This window comes from Suncus etruscus, chromosome 4 (genome assembly GCF_024139225.1).
Source record: "Suncus etruscus isolate mSunEtr1 chromosome 4, mSunEtr1.pri.cur, whole genome shotgun sequence".
Lineage (NCBI taxonomy): Eukaryota > Metazoa > Chordata > Mammalia > Eulipotyphla > Soricidae > Suncus > Suncus etruscus.
Window position 1 is genome coordinate 100,534,514 of NC_064851.1, and position 17,815 is coordinate 100,552,328.

Genomic DNA, 17,815 nt, shown 5'->3' on the forward strand with positions numbered 1-17,815 from the left:
CCTTGAAATCTGGCCAGCTGAAGTAGCATTTCAATGCAAAATCCCAAGGATTTGGTACTTTTCTGACCCTGTAGTTTGAGGCATATCCAGGCCACACTGGCAGTGCTGGACATCTCCAGGAATGCATGCAGCATGCCTGGGAACCATGTTATACAAGAAATCCAACTCAGGTTGCTAAACCATCTCCTGACATCTCAAAATGTATTTTTAAACAATTTTTAAAAAAATGAATCAAAATTGTTATTACAAGTTATATCTAAAAATGTATATGTGTGTGCAAGAGGATCCGATAAGTACTCTGAAATAAATTTCTACTAGAAATGGATATTTATTCCTTGACTATTGTCAAATAATTAAGCAATGCTAATTGGAGCCAAATGTTTCCTCCATCTTGAATAACCATCTTTCAGTAGTATTCTTAAACAAAACATGGTTATTTTAAAACAACAAAAATAAAAATCATTAACTATACTGCTATAAAGTAAATTAGAAATGACATGCTCATTGTTAATGAGGATTTGGTGTTTTAAGTCTCAGCATAAATAATTATCTGAAAGAAGTTATTTATTTTAGTCACACTAACCACACTAACCACTGTGTGGTTAGAATGTTGCTTGTTAAATGTGCATTTGTTTTGCACAATGTTGATATCCCTAGTATTATTCATGATTTTGTTCTGTAAAATGATGTTGCAGCATCAAGCCATCAACTAAAGTTTTTTAATGAGCTGAGTGATTTTCTGTAACCCTTTTAGTGGACTCTAAGCATAAATCCTGCAGGTCCTTTGGACATTTTGTTTTAGATATTCTGCTGTGTTGAAGACTTATTAAATAATTGGAAACACTGGCTTTTTATTGAAACCTCCACAATTCTGGAGACACATGTGAGCCTAATGCAGCAGGAACCCCCTGTTCCACAAGAAAGGGAATGTGCATGGCATCAGATTTGGAGAGAAAGATGCATTCAAGCTCCCCAGGGTTCATCATCTGATCTCAAAACCACACTGGTTTCTATAGTAACAGGAGCAAGAAGAAAGCAGTCATGTTTGTGGATTAAAAAAAAAAGTCTTCCTTCTTTCTAAATGTAGGAGACAAGTTTCATGTTGGTGATAGTGATCCGTTCTACCAGCTCAGAAAACAAACTGAAATCTAAACACTCAAAATGCCAAGAGATTGAGTGTCAGATCAGATTTCCAAAAGCTGGCTGTCCATTTGTAAATACAAGGGAGCAGAATTTTTGTTGACACGCTTTGTTTCCTGAAGGCCTGGGGGAAGTTGAAGCCTCATGCAAGTACAGCTGCTACCTTTAGTAACACAAATGTGCTTTGCAGAGACTGCTGTATTATTACATCCATCTTCAACATGATCTAACAAGCGGAAAATGGTCAGTGATTAAAAGATCTCTCCAGTGACTTTAAATACTCTGTTTTAGAAAATGGTCTTAACTACTCTTTAGAAAATGATCGTAACATTTCAGAGAAGGATTCTGCAGTTATGTCAAGCAAACACTAAGGTGAAGTCATAAATTAGACTGCTCTTTAATCTTGCATCACCATTTGCCATTACAGGCCTATTATGCGATATTCCTGAACAAGGGCCGCCTGGAAGTCCATCTCTCCACAGGGGCACGAACAATGAGGAAAATTGTCATCAAACCAGAGCCAAGTCTGTTTCACGACGGGAGAGAACATTCTGTTCATGTAGAGAGAACCAAAGGGTAACAATAGCCCTAGAGTACTTACTGTCATAACTAACATGAACTTCTTTTTGGTAGCATTTAGTCTCTGACAGAACCTTTGTGTGTGTGGATATACAATGCATTGCAAAACTCTGGGGTAACTTAATTCCCTCTTTACATTTTTATTTCAGAAGACCCATTTACCTTGACCCTTAGGAGTCCTTTGCTTAACATTTTTAATTCTCTGAAGCTCTTCTTTTCATCTTTGGGAAACCCAAGCGCCTATTTGAAGCTATAGAGTTGAAAGACTCCTCCCTCTGTCCATCTCAATATTCTCTTCCCAAATAATGTATGCACATAGTGAGAGGCTCAGAATAGCTCAGCTGGAACCAGCAGCCTTTGGCAGCTGCTTTTTCATTCAGGTTCCCTAGTACTTAAGGCAGCTGCTTAGAAGCCTGTTACTGATCCAGAGGGTGGCAGCAGCTGGAGGACCTGCTGAACATGCATGGATGCTACCCCCTCCTAACCGTGTGACTTTCTGCAGAGCAGCTGTGTAAGGGACAGAGTGGAGAGCAGTGAGAAGAGGCTGCCTTTCTCCACTCACTGCTGGATGTCAAACCACCCCCTTCCAGCTTCACTGAGCTCTGTGCTTCCCAATGCTGCATAAGGCAATGAGCTATCCTACTTTCTCGTTTACCCTAAATGTTGTAGGATTTAATTTTTTTAGTTATAATTTAGGCAACACAGTTAAGATAGCATGCTGTTAGTGTCTACTGTATTGATATAGGCAGTGCACCGAGCACCACTAAACGGTCCGTGAACCTCCACTTTTGTCCTCTGGTCACATTTTGATATTGTTGAACTTTATACTTACAGAATTCATACTTGGGAAGTCATTTGTATGCTTTCATCAAAATATTATTTAATCCAACTCAGAGATGTAATTAATGCAGAACAATTAGAAAAAGAGAGAGAAGCCCAGAGACTTTAACACCTCCAAACCTGCAGTTTACTCATTTCCTTTGTTTATTGCACTAAAGATCTAGTGAAAAATAAAACAAAAAAATCAAAACACAAAAACAAAGAAAACTAGAAATAAGATTTTATGAAGTCTCCAAACTCAGAAAGCATTTGTTAAATGCAGTTACAGTATAAATATAGCCAATACTCAAATAAGTAAAAGCTATTCTATAATTAAAGAATAACATTTAAATATTTTCCTCTTGTAAGAATAACCTATGGGTTGCTTAGAAAAGTAATGAGAATGTCTTTTCTTCTAGTAAATGATAAATCTTTCCTTGGATCTTTATTGTATACAGCATTAGATTGTGAGCAGAATTAATACTAAATATTCTTGCAGAGTATCTTTCTTCTAAAATATTTAGAAACCATGATGAAGAAAAATGATGGATAAATACTTGGAGAAACTCAAAACTTTAATAATTTAATAATCAGACATTTTAATCATGGTCACAGTGAGAAATGGAAATTAAATTTTCTCATTTAAATCTAAATTACATGCTATAGAATACTGACCTGATAAGTCTTCTAGGATAAAGTCTGGTCTTTCCAAAATGTGGGAAGATATGGGTGGGAAATAATTTTAAAGTCTTTAGACAATTTCAGTAAGCAAGTACAGGTTTGAGAAATTATGTCAATATTTGAGAAACTTGTCAATTATGAAAAAACTATCTGAAAAATGCAGTTCTGTAGTGAAAGAATTCTAATTCTCCCAGCTGTGCTATTATGTGCATAGGTGTCCTTTTACCAGGTGTTTCTTTAAGAAGGACATTTTATTATGCCAACTTCACAGCTGTTGGCCATCAATCTAACCTTTATTGGATTAAGCTCAGTAAAGAGTACATCACTAAAAACTGGTCATTCAGTTAATTGGCCATATACACAAACAATTTTGCCATTCACTGTTAATTAAAGGATAATGTATCGAACATGTTAGAGCATATTTATGAAGTCTATGGCAGAGCAAGAACATATTTGTTACCAATGTTTTATTAGGCACTCTAAGGTTAAAACAATAAATAAACCTACCCATCCTTAAAGTGCTACAGTCAAATGATTGATCAGAGATTGCCCTCAGAACATCCAGAGACTTTTTAAAAAAATCTTTTATATAGATACTGAACTCGAATTTGAAGAGGCGAGTCTGGTCTCAAAAATGAAGGCCAATGATCCGAAGGAACCAGAGCAATTGAGAAAACTGTTTATCAGCAGTTTGAGTTTTGAAACTACAGATGATAGTTTAAGAGAAAAGGGGAACATTTGCAGATTGTGTGGAGATAAGAGAACACAAACAAAATGTTCCAGACACTTTGGTTTTGTGATTTACTCATGTATTGAAGAGGTTGATGGATGCAGTAATGTGTGCTTGAATATGTAAGGTTAATGGTTGAGTAGTGTAACCAAAGTGAACTGTTTCTAGAGAGGAGCCTGGAAAGACTGGTGCCTATCCAACAGCGAAGACAATTTTTGTTAGTGGTATTAAAGCAAACATAGAAGAATAAAATTTAAGAGACTACTTGAAAATATGGCAAAATTGAAACCATAGAAGTTAGGGAAGACAGGCAGAGTGAAAAAAAGAGAGGATTTGCTTTTGTAACGTTTGATGATCATGAAACAGTTGATAAAATTGTTGTTCAGAAATACCACACTATTAACAACAGGCATATTTGTGAAGAGAAAAGGGCCCTTTCTAAGTAAGAAATGCAGGCTGCTGAAATGCAAGAGGTTATGGAGGTGGATTTGGCAACTTTATGGGTCATGGAGGTAATTTTGGAGGTGGTGGAGGAAACTGGCCATGGTGGAACCTTTGGTGGAAGAAGAGGGTATGGTGGTGGAGATGGTGGCAGCAGAAGTAGAGAAGGTGATGGTGTGTATAATTTCTATATAATGTATATAATATGTGTATAATAGATTTGGTGATGGTGGTGGCAACTATAGTGGAGGTCCTAGTTACAGTAGTAGAGGAGGTTATGGTAATAGAGGTCCAGGCTATGGAAACCAAGGTGGTAGATATGGTCAAGGTGACAGGAATATGTTAGGTGCCATGAAGGTGAAAATTTTGGTGGTGGTCTCTATGGTGGTGGTGACAACTATAATGATTTTGGAAATTATAGTGTTCAATAGCAATCAAATTGTTGAAACATGAAAGGGGTCAATCCTGGTAGCAGAAGTTTGAGCATTCCATATGGTAGTGGTTATGGATTTAATAGAAGTGATGGCTATAGTAACAGAAGGTTCTAGAAACTCAACAAAAAAGGGCTATGATTCTTAGAAGGAGAAAGAGCGAGGAATTGTCAGGAAAGCTGCAGGTTAATTTGAGACAGCTACCCCAAATCCATTAGAGTAACTGTAAAATTCTGCCACAGAAGGAATTATGATCCATAGTCTGAAAATTTATTACAGCTTAAACAGGAAACCCTTCTTTTTCAAGACTGTTATAGCCATAGTTTTCAAAAGTGCAAAGTGATTAATGCAATGTAGTCAATTAGATGTACATTCCTGAGGATTTTTTTTCTTTTTTTTTAATTTATTTAAACACCTTAATTACATACATGATTGTGTTTGGATTTCAGTCATGTAAAGAACACCACCCATCACCAGTGCAACATTCCCATCACCAATGTCCCAAGTCTCCCTTCTCCCCACCCGACCCCCGCCTGTACTCTAGACAGGCTCTCCATTTTCCTCATACATTCTCGTTATTAGGGCAGTTCAAAATGTAGTTATTTCCCTAACTAAACTCATCACTCTTTGTGGTGAGCTTCCTGAGGTGAGTTGGAACTTCCAGCTCTTTTCTCTTTTGTGTCTGAAAATTATTATTTCAAGGGTGTCTTTCATTTTTCTTAAAACCCATAGATGAGTGAGACCATTCTGCGTTTTTCTCTCTCTCTCTGACTTATTTCACTCAGCATAATAGATTCCGTGTACATCCATGTATAGGAAAATTTCATGACTTCATCTCTCCTGACAGCTGCATAATATTCCATTGTGTATATGTACCCCAGTTTCTTTAGCCATTCGTCTGTTGAAGGGCATCTTGGTTGTTTCCAGAGTCTTGCTATGGTAAATAGTGCTGCAATGAATATAGGTGTAAGGTAGGGGTTTTTGTATTGTATTTTTTTGTTCCTAGGGTATATTCCTAGGAGTGGTATAGCTGGATCATATGGGAGCTCGATTTCCAGTGGAGGAATCTCCATATCGCTTTCCATAAAGGTTGAACTAGACGGCATTCCCAACAGCAGTGGATAAGAGTTCCTTTCTCTCCACATCCCCGCCAACACTGTTTATTCTCATTCTTTGTGATGTGTGCCATTCTCTGTGGTGTGAGGTGGTATCTCATCGTTGTTTTGATTTGCATCTCCCTGATGATTAGTGATGTGGAGCATTTTTTCATGTGTCTTTTGGCCATGTGTATTTCTTCTTTGTCAAAGTGTCTGTTCATTTCTTCTCCCCATTTTTTGATGGGGTTAGATGTTTTTTTCTTGTAAAGTTCTGTCACTGCCTTGTATATTTTGGAGATTAGCCCCTTATCTGATGGGTATTGGGTGAATAGTTTCTCCCACTCAGTGGGTGGCTCTTGTATCCTGGGCACTATTTCCTTTGAGGTGCAGAAGCTTCTCAGCTTAATATATTCCCATCTGTTAATCTCTGCTTTCACTTGCTTGGAGAGTGCAGTTTCCTCCTTGAAGATGCCTGTAATGTCCTGGAGTGTTTTGCCTATGTGCTGTTCTATATATCTTATGGTTTTGGGGCTGATATCGAGGTCTTTAATCCATTTGGATTTTACCTTCGTACATGATGTTAGCTGGGGGTCTAAGTTCAATGTTTTGCAAGTGGCTATCCAATTGTGCCAACACCACTTGTTGAAGAGGCTTTCCCTGCTCCATTTAGGATTTCCTGCTCCTTTATCAAAAATTAGGTGGTTGTATGTCTGGGGAACATTTTCTGAGTATTCAAGCCTATTCCACTGATCTGAGTACCTGTCCTTATTCCAATACCATGCTGTTTTGATAACTATTGCTTTGTAGTACAGTTTAAAGTTGGGGAAAGTAATTCCTCCCATATTCTTTTTCCCAATGATTGTTTTAGCTATTCGAGGGTGTTTATTGTTCCAAATGAATTTCAAAAGTGTCTGATCCACTTCTTTGAAGAATGTCATGGGTATCTTTAGAGGGATGGCATTAAATCAGTATAATGCCTTGGGGAGTATTGCCATTTTGATGATGTTAATCCTGCCAATCCATGAGCAGGGTATGCGTTTCCATTTCCGTGTGTCCTCTCTTATTTCTTGGAGAAGAGTTTTATAGTTTTCCTTGTATAGGTCCTTCACATATTAGTCAAGTTGATTCCAAGATATTTGAGTTTGTGTGGCACTATTGTGAATGGGGTTGTTTTCTTAATGTCCATTTCATCCTTATTACTATTGGTGTATAGAAAGGCCATTGATTTTTCTGTGTTAATTTTGTAGCCTGCCACCTTGCTATATGAGGACTTTTACCAGTTGTAGATTTGTCTTTTCCTTTTTCTTTTCATTATATCAGGTATATTGCCCTGTAAATTGTGGTAGTGATGTCAGGAATAAAAGAAATAAGAAAATTTTAACTTAAAATAAATGTTTTATATAAGCATTCCTTGACATGCTCTGTGTAAAACAGGACTTCAATCATTCTAATTGTAAGTGTGATCTGTATGTATATGCTTTTATCACAGATGAGTAAATATTAACTGCTGGGTCAAAATCACATGTTTAGTAAATGAAAGTCTTGATATAATCATAGATGTGGCAAGCTTCAATACCTTCATTTTTATTCACCAATTATTTATTGTAATCTTTCTTTGTATTCTCAAAGATTTATGTACTTCATGTAGATTATGATAGTCTTTTTTTTTGGGGGGGGCACATCTGACTATGCTCAAGGGTTACTCCTGGCTCTGCACTCAAAAGTCACTCCTGGCAGGTTCAGGGGACCATATGAGATACCAAGGATTGAACTGGGTCACTGCATGCAAAACAAATGCCAAACCCACTGTGTTATTGCTCTGGCCCTCTGTGATAGTCTATTTAATTTCTCCCAACACTTCTGACCATCAGAATCATATATCATTTATCTGTCTAATATTCTGTCTAATATAATGACTTTAATATATAAAAAATCATTATATTTTATAGGGTATTTATTTACTTTTTCTCCCCCTCTGCCACTCTTCATTCCCTTTTTCATTCTTCCTCCTTTCTAACCCTGATTCCCTAAAACCTCACTTCAGACACAGACATCTAATTCAATGACACTCCTGTGACCACTTTCTTCTGTGTCTTTTTGCCTTCTAGTCCTTCTGGAGACCACATAAGTGGTCAAGAGTTCTAACTGGATAGAAACAGTAAGCTATAAGAGCCTTGTCTACATTTATAAGCATGTATATTACCATAGTTGTGCCAATATTTCTCAATAGAGGTAGAGAATTAAGTTAAAAACTTGGGGCTGGAGAGATAGCATGGAGAAAAACGGTGGTTTGAATCCTGGCATCCCATATGGTCCCCCGCGCCTGCCAGGAGCGATTTCTGAGCATAGAGCCAGGAAAAACCCCAGAGCACTGCTGGGTGTGACCCAAAACAAACAAACAAACAAAAAACAAAAAACTATGAAGTTGAATGAGAAATTTTATAAGTATATCTTAATTTATATAATAATTTATAATATTGATATTTTGACCTGAATATTTCTTTCTTACCATTCAAAATATGTGCAATCATTGTTTTTAGATTTTTTTCAGATAAATTTCAAATGTCGTGTATTCACAAATGTTAACATTTTTAATATTATACAATTCTATTATGTAATGGTTTAGAGAAAAACTTAAAGCAATATTTTAAATAATAAAGAGAATGTAAGTAGAGAAAGTTTTAATAATGAAATTACAATAATCAAATAATTTAAATTATAATTAAATAATAAAACTACTATGATACTAAAGAGATAACTATTTGTGCTGCTTTTTGCTCCAATATTCCTTAATGTAGACTTGTAAACAGATACTTAGAAAACAGAACACACACCAGAATCATAATGAACATGTTGTTAATGATCCTCTTCACCAAAGAACTAAATAAATGGATTAACTTTGCTATTCCTAGAATGTGAAATATAAACAAAATTCAGCAAGTTTTCTAACAATGCTCTTACTAATATTAAAACTCAGTGATATCTCTTCATATTTTCTACTGTTGGAAATACAGTGGGTCTTCAAATGATATTTTTTTTCTACACATTTTCACTGCAATAATAAAAAAGTAAGGGGTGGCTCTTAGTGATCTGCTTATATCAAAAAAATTTTTCTAAATGTTTCATAAAACCATAAATTATTTTTCAATGTACTAATATTATTTATTTCAATTACATAAATAATATTCCATGATTCACAGATAAAGCTATATGTAATAGGTAACTCATTGGTAATTTTGATTCAATATTTTGTTATATAGCAAAATCAATCATGCTACTTTTGTTATAATATTTTTTCTATGATGACAACATTACAGATATATTCAGCAACATTCAAAATAACATACAGAATTATTTATTATGGTCACTGTGTTGTACTTTCCATCTCATGCTTTATTTATTTTATAACTGGAAATTTGTATCAACTGATCTCTATTTCACCTTTCTTCCATTCCATAACCCTGACAATTAACCAGTGAGTTCTCAGTATTTGTGAATTTATTTTAAAAATCCTTTTTAGAATTTAGAGCAGTGGCACAAGCAGTAGAGCGTTTGCCTTGCACACTCTAACCTAGAATGGACCGCGGTTAGATTCCCAACATCCCATATGGTCCCCCAAGCCAGGAGTGATTTCTGAATGCATAGCCAGGAGTAATCCTGAGTGTCACCGAGGCTGGCACAAAAACCAAAAAAAAAAATAAAATAAAATAAAATAAAATAACACACTTTTTTATTCTATATATAAGAATCATATGGTATTGTATTTCTCAATCTAACTAATTTTATTGAGATAATGCCCTGTTAAACATACAATAATCTTAGTAATGAGGTTGGACCACTGGATTTTTGTGAATATATTTTTTCAGAATTGTAGAATATATTCCTACTTTTCCACTTTTCCCTATGTTCATTGAAATTAAATCCCCTCCCCTACCTCTTGAATCCATTGTTCATTTTGAGTTACAACAAAATCACTTTTTTTTTATTATTTTCTTCTGATTTATTCTAAACTGGACTGATTACTCATTGCCTCCATGCTTAGATGGTTCATTGAATCTAATTCTACATTTTTTCCTTCCTTAAATGACCAAGTAAAATGGTATCTTAGGATTAAGTTTTTCACATAAGTATGTTGGTTTTTCTCTCCATAGAAGAAGTGAGTTTTCAGTAATCCTTTCAAAGTCCTCAAGCTAGTGACTAATACTTATGACTAATAGCCTTATGCTAACTCTTAGAACTGACACTCCAAACCTGCCTCTGGAATAACAGAAAAAATGTAGTGTTTTATCATCAAAAATTTTTGTTTCTTTTTATTATTTTCATTTATTGCCCTCAGATCCAAGAAGCACTTTAAATAAGTAGTTTAAGGGCCTCAGTTAGTCGTGTGTGAGTTATCTCTCATAAACAAATTAGAAAAATTAATGAAACAAGTCACTAAGGAAAATTATTCCAAGAAATAATTTGCATGGTGTTCTTGCTTGGTTATCTGTTCAAAATCAGTAGCCATATTCTTTCTAAAATGTCCTGTGTTTGCTGTTAACTTCTTCAGTGTAAGTTCTCCAGAGTACAGTTTGTCCCCTAGCAAGAAGATAGTAGCTAGCACTAACCAAGAAGTAAAGAGCAAATGAAAATGTGAGCTCATGCTGTGCTAAACCCATTGAGCCTTATACTATTAGACATTACTAGACAACACAAAAGCCTACTCTCTCTACAGTCTCATATTTTGGACTGTGAACCAGTCATTAACTCCACCAGAAGCTAATGTTGCAGCTACACTATTTGCCTGTTTCAGTAAATTTTTGAGAAGAGTTAACAAGGAAGGCATGATCCAAGTTAATGAGAGGGACAAGATCCTGAGAGATATAATGTGTTGCTTAATTGTAAAGTTTCCAATTATGACATGGCTCACAAAAAGTAAAGAAAAAGAGCTTGATTTCCAAATGTATTGGAATTCCATTTTAAAACACTGTAATATTTGATGTTTCATCAGAGTCTTTACTGTTCAAGTGGACGAAGAGAGAAGGCATATGCAAGACTTGACAATAGAACAAGCCATTGAAGTGAAAAAGCTTTTCGTTGGGGGTGCTCCGCCTGAATTTCAGCTTTCACCTCTCAGAAACATCCCTCCTTTTGAAGGGTGTATTTGGAACCTTGTCATTAACTCAGTGTAAGTGAAGTTCCTTGCTACAATTTTGTATCTATGTGACTAATGAATCACTATTGCATCATTATCCAAAACCATGAGGATAAGTAAAAATGAGAATCTTCAAGTTACACCGAAAACTAAAAAATGGCCTATAAATAATGACAAGGGAAATTGATTAATTATATGAAAACAATGAACTAAAAGAAAACTAAAAAGAGAAGTTTTCTTTTCATTATTATTTTCCATTAGCCCCATGGACTTTGCGCAGCCTGTGTCCTTCAAGAATGCAGACATCGGTCGTTGCACCCAGCAGAGACCCCCTGTTGATGAAGATGGTGTAGGTCCAGTTGAATTATTTATCAAGCCTCAGCCACTTCCCACTCCGGCCTTCCCTACAGACACCCCAGTTCTGGTACATGTGAGTATTTGTATCTGTTGCTTCATAATGTTTACTCTGCAATTCTGGTCACTTTAAGACGTTTTCTCCAAGATATTGAGAACACTTTACTTCTACTCCTGAAGAAAAACTGGACTGTGAAACCCTATTCTTCTTTAGGACTTTTTTTGATATTTTTTTCCTGTAGAAGGTTTCCTAAGTGGTGCTCAGGTGGCCTAATAATCCTATGAGTCTCAGCCAACTTGGTTGTTGTTTTAATGCATTAACTTGAGAATGCTCAGATCCTGTGGTGCCAGGCATCATCTGGATCACTCTGACAACACTAAGGGGCCTACAGTGTAGCACCATGAAATAATACTCAGAAGATCATGAAGTCCCTTATATTGTACTGGAGTTGGCCACATGAAAAACATATACTTAAACTGCTATTCTATCTCTCTGGTACTTTTTATAAACATGTTTCTTTTTTATTTTCCTGTTTATAAAATAGTATGTAGTTTTGATAAAAAAAAAATCAGAATGAGGCCGGGTAGGTGGCGCTGGAGGTAAGGTGTCTGCCTTGCAAGCGCTAGCCAAGGAAGGACCGCGGTTCGATTCCCCGGCGTCCCATATGGTCCCCCCAAGCCAGGGGCGATTTCTGAGCACATAGCCAGGAGTAACCCCTGAGCGTCAAACGGGTATGGCCCAAAAACCAAAAAAAAAAAAAAAAAAAAAAAAAAATCAGAATGCAGAGAAGTAGCCACTTTTATAGAAATGAACATTTCAAGAGATTTTTAAGACAGTAACTATATCAATTTTCAATACTGTTTATTCATAGTTTATGTATTATATCTCATATTTTATATAAATTTATTTTTTGTTTTTGGGTCACACCCAGAAGCGCTCAGGGGTTACTCCTGCCTCTATGCTCAGAAATCGCCGCTGGCAGGTGCGGGGGACCATATGGGATGTCAGGATTCTAACCAATGACCTGCATGAAAGGCAAACGCCTTACCTCCATGTTATCTCTCCGGCCCCAAATATAAAATGTAGCTTTTCTTTTTTTGTTTTTTGGGTCACACCCGGCAGCGATCAGGGGTTACTCCTGGCTCTACGCTCAGAAATCACCCCTGGCAGGCACGGGGGGCCATAAGGGATGCCAGAATTCGAACCACTGTCCTTCTGCATGGAAGGCAGACTCCTTACCTCCAAGCTATCTCTCTGGTCCCAAATTTAGTTTTATTTCTTAAAAGTGCTAATCAATAATATTTTAAAGCATAATGTATATATGTCTCTAATGTGATTATATTATTATAAGCATATATGCACATACTTAAACAAAATGTTCATATACTTCTGGCATATCCTTGGTTAAAGTATAAGTTCTGTCATCTGGGTAAATTTGGCAAAACTACTTAAACAACCTATTTCTCAGCTTCCTCATCTATGCAAAGAGGATATCAATAACACATTTGTCAGACTATTATAAGACTATAAAATGTAGTGTTTGTTAAATACCTGGCATACACTACACACTTAATAAATGTCACGGCTACTATATTATGATAAGTGGTAAGTGCTTATTATGGTGTCAGCCACCAGATAAATAGTTTCACTCAATATTACATGTAATTCTCATAATAGCTCTATAAAGATATATATCATCTTCTTATTTTTAATTGAGTTGATAAAAATTCATCAGCCTGTCCAACTTACACACTACCAACCATTAAATGACAGGATAATAATATTAGCCTACTGGTACATACTATTCAATCCAGGTCCTCATTCCTGCATTTTGCTAGCTGTACAATGTGTTCTATCACCCTATTTAAGATATATGATAGATATTATCTTTATAAATAAATTATAAATTATATATAGTTCCCTATTGTGTACAATTTTGATTTTGAGCTTTTCAATAGTATAAACTATATAGAATACCAAACAATCTTGCCATTTTGTTTATTCTTTTAAATATACATTTAAAACAATTATTAGTCCAAATAAAGAATAAATTTTAGGTTCTCATTACATAGTTTAAATTATTTTCTCCAGTCCCAATTTATGTTCTGATTGCTAGTATATCAAAAAAGGTAAACCCCCCTATACTCTTGAAAATACAGCATTGTTTTTGCCACTTGGAAGAAAACCTGTTTTCCTAAGTAAAGATTCTGAAAACTTTTAGGCTTGCTTCTTTCATTTTCATGATGGAATTAGTTGTTCTCTAAGCCAGTCTGCTTCTTTTCATTAGAAACATTTCTAAAATGAGAAGTTAACTAATTATGTTTCAACAACATTGGCAATATCTATGATTCATGTTATTCTTTGCAAAATGTGAATATTAGAACTAACTTGCAGACCACATGAGATTATTGAATTAATCATGTAGGATAATTTATGTGCAATATCTTTAAAAATGGGAAGAAGTAGTACACATAATGTGAGGAGTTTCTGAATTTATTGAATAAGTTATGGACATAACATAATTATGTCCAGTACTATCAAGAAATTTATGGTTATTTCATTTTATCACCACAAGCTATTGATTGTTTAATTTAAATTTAATTTAATTAACAATAGTGAAATCATGATTAGCCTTGCTTAAGTAAAGAGATTATGTTCAGAATGAAAGCAATAATACAGCAGGTAAGGTGGTTGCCAATCCAGGTTTGATTTCCAACACCCCATATGGTCTCACAAGACTGCCAGGAGTGATTCCTAAATTCAAAGTCACTGAATATGGCTCACAAACCAAGAAAAATTTTTAAAAATACTAATTTATGTTCAAACAGTTAACAAGTAAAAGGTTATCAGTCACATTGAGTCTTTCAACTAGTTGGTATCTTCCTAACCCATAACTAAGTGCTTCCATGCTGTGATGATCTTTCCTAAGCACTTTCACAATACTACTCTCATGCTGGGCTTTTCTCCCAACAAAGCAAAGTTCTAATGATCCTCCTTTTTTCTTGCATGTAATATGACTAAAATTGTGCAAAATTAGACCATTACAGATTAACTAAACTGGTTTGATTCTGACCCAAAATGGCTACATATAAGACTATTTTTCTATAAGTGAATTTATAAATTTATAATTTATCTATAAAGATAATATCTATTATTTATCTTAAATTTTAAGCAATTCATTTTATTTCTGAATTATACTGGACACTGGCATTCTTGAGATCATCTCATTCAATTGCCATTTAAATAAGTGAATCTTTTGTTTGATACTTAATATGGACATGCAGCCTTTACTTGGATATTTTACTGACATGTATTTTAGGCATTGGCTATTAGATAATTATTTGTTATAGTGGGGCAAAATATTTTTCCTATAACCACTCCGCAATTATTTGGTTTCCATTGTTTAAATCCAGTAATCTTATATCTTATCTCTGTGATAAGATAAAAATCTCATACATTTCAATGATTTAAAAGTAGTGTGTAGTCTTCTCTTTTTTGAGACTGACAATTGTATCTCTAATATTTTTGTTACCTAGTTTCTAATTCCCAGATCTCCATTGACTAATAATTTTGTTTGAAATGTCCTGTTGAAAACCTAGCACACATAATAGACTGTAGTAATCCAAATATAGTGCTCAGCTGAGCAAACAGAGGTTTCTTCCTCCCACTAGTTTTTTTTATTATATTTCTATTAATACACCTGAGACTGTTTTAATATTTTTAACAAATAAATCACACCATTAGGTCTTTTCAGGTACAACAGTCCACCAGCTAAATTTCAAGAGCCTTTATATCTCTCAAATTCCTTTTAAGTAAGTTGTCTCAGCTAGTCCATGTTGAACTTTGCTATGGCTTATTAGTGGGAAATCCTGCTGATCCCCAGTGATCACCTTTCTTTTCTAAATGCAGACACAGACTTTGTTTTAGAAAAAGTTTGAAGCATAGCCCTCTGTAGTTTCTAGAAATTACATCTCTCTTTTCTGAAAATAAAGATATCAGCCCATCTGGAATTGTAGGTTTTAATTCATTTAAGTTTTCTCATAACCCACTGTTCTAATTCAAGTTTCTATTTTCTCTCAGCAGTAGATATTTTAACTTTTCCAAAACAAAGCATTTCTTTAGAAGATAAAAGCCAGAGAAGAGTTGGGTTGGTTTAAAAAGAATCATAAAACATTAGTGTTAGGAGAGACCTAATGTTTCAACTCAATTTTGAGAATAGGAAAGAAAGCCCTAGAACTTATGCTAGAGTCTAAGGTTGTACACCCTATTTGTAGCAACAAACCCCAGAGTACCTATATTTAAACTTCTAACTTCTTTTCTCTTGTATATTTATACAAACCTTAAGAGTTTCAGGGGCCAGAGAGATAGCACAGTATTAGGGCATTTACCTTGCACACAGCCAAACCAGGACAGTTGGTGGTTTAAAACCTGGCATCCCATATGGTCCCCCGAGCCTGCCAAGAGCAACTTCTGAGCACAGAACTAGGAGTAACCCCTGAGCACTGCCAGATGTGACCCCAAAACAAATAAACAAACAAAAGTTCTGTAGTGTAGTAGTTACCATATTTGCCTTACATTTATTTTGATCACATATTTATAGTGAATATATAATCAGAGTAAATGTTTTTTAGAATTTTCATCTATATAAAGTGGTATAGTATTTTAGAATTTCAGATCATAAAAAGAGGAATATAGTCTCTGTTAATTAGCTTTTCTTAGTGTTTGTGTGTGTGTGTGTATCTTCATGTCCGTGTAGTAATTTGATTTTAAGGGTATCTGTACTTTAATAGATATATATTAAGAGTCCCCTGAATACAAAGATGAATTAGAGATCATCATTTTTAGCCAAAAGAGGAATAAAAAAAGTAAAAGTAAGAGATCAAAGTCTTTGCAAGAAATAAATCAGGTGGTAAGAACAGCTATATTATAAATTAAAGACTTTTCCCATGAAATTTTTCAAAGAAGATCAGACAGTTCTGAAATTCATATGGAGAAATCCATGAAGAGCTAAGCAATCCTTGGAGAAAAATTGTAAAAGATAGGAGGAATCACTTTCCCCAACTTTAAGCTGTACTAAAAGCAGTAGTTATTAAAAAAAAAAAAAGGCATGGTATTAGAATAAAAACAGACCCTTAGATCGATAGAACAGACTTTAAATCTAAAGATGGACCCATAGGTTTATGATCAATTAATTTTTAAAGGAACAAGAAATACAAAGTGTGACAAGGTGCTGGGAAAACTGGTCAACTACATGCAAAAAAAAATTAACTCGGATCTCTCCTTAATACCATACACAAAGTTAAAACCCAAGTGGATTAAAAAACTAGACATCAGACCTGAAACTATAAGGCACATAAAGAAAATGTAGGCAGAACACTCTATGACATTGAAGCTAAAGGCATCTGCAAGGTTGAAACGCTACTGACCAAGCAAGTGAAAGCAAAGATAAATGAATGGGACTACATTAAACTTTGAAGCTTCTGCACTTCAAAGGAAATAGTGACTAGAATACAAAGGCTACCCACGTAGTGGGAGAAACTTTTTACCAAACAATAATCAGAAAAGGAGTTAATATCTAAGATATAGAAGGCACTTATTTACAAGAAAGAAATATCTAACCCCATCAAAAATGGGGAAATGAACAGACATTTCTTTCAAAGAAGAAATAAAAATAGCCAAGGGGCACATAAAAATGCTTATTACTCATTATCTGAGAAATACAAATCAAAACAACAAGATATCATTAACATCACAGAGACTAGCACACCCCACAAAACGAAAACAAAACAAATAAAAACAAAAAAATCAACCAGTACTGGCGTGGATGTGGGAAGAAAATGACTTTCATTTACTGATGGTGGGAATGCAGAATTGTCCAGCCTCTTTTAAAGATAATATAGACATTTCTTGAAAAGGTAGAAATTGATCTTCCATATGATCCAGCAGTACCACTCCTAGGGATATACCCAGGAACACAAAAAAAAACAATACAAAAATGTCCTCTGCACTCCTATGTTCAGTGCAGCACTATTTATAATAGCCAGAATATGGAAATAACCCTAGTGCCCAACAAAAGAAGAGTAGGTAAAGAAGCAGTGGTACATCTACACAATAGAATACTATGCAGCTGTTAGGAAAATGAAGTCATGAAATTTTCCTATACATGGATGGGCATGAAGTGAAATGATAAGCTCACTCACTTGTGAGATATAAGAAAAGCATGAGATAGTATAGTACTAATACCCAGCCCAGGGTAGAAAGCAAGCCACAAAGAGCAGTGAGTGTAGCTATAGTAGAGAAAGGTCTACTAGAATAATGATAGCTGGAACTGATCACTCTGGAGAAGAGCTCGATACTGAAAGTAGGGAAACTTAACAAGCAAGCACCGTATTAACAATAGTGAAAACC

The 17,815-nt window shown here is 35.1% G+C and overlaps 1 protein-coding gene across 1 annotated transcript in view; it reads left to right on the forward strand.

Annotated features, from left to right (window-relative positions):
• LAMA2 (laminin subunit alpha 2) overlaps window positions 1–17,815 on the forward strand; it is a 660,685-nt gene that overhangs the window by 621,767 nt on the left and 21,103 nt on the right. The window contains exons 56-58 of the mRNA XM_049771159.1: window positions 1,568–1,716; window positions 10,909–11,085; window positions 11,314–11,482. Of these exons, the coding sequence (XP_049627116.1) occupies window positions 1,568–1,716; window positions 10,909–11,085; window positions 11,314–11,482 (495 nt within the window). The remainder of the gene's footprint in view (window positions 1–1,567; window positions 1,717–10,908; window positions 11,086–11,313; window positions 11,483–17,815) is intronic.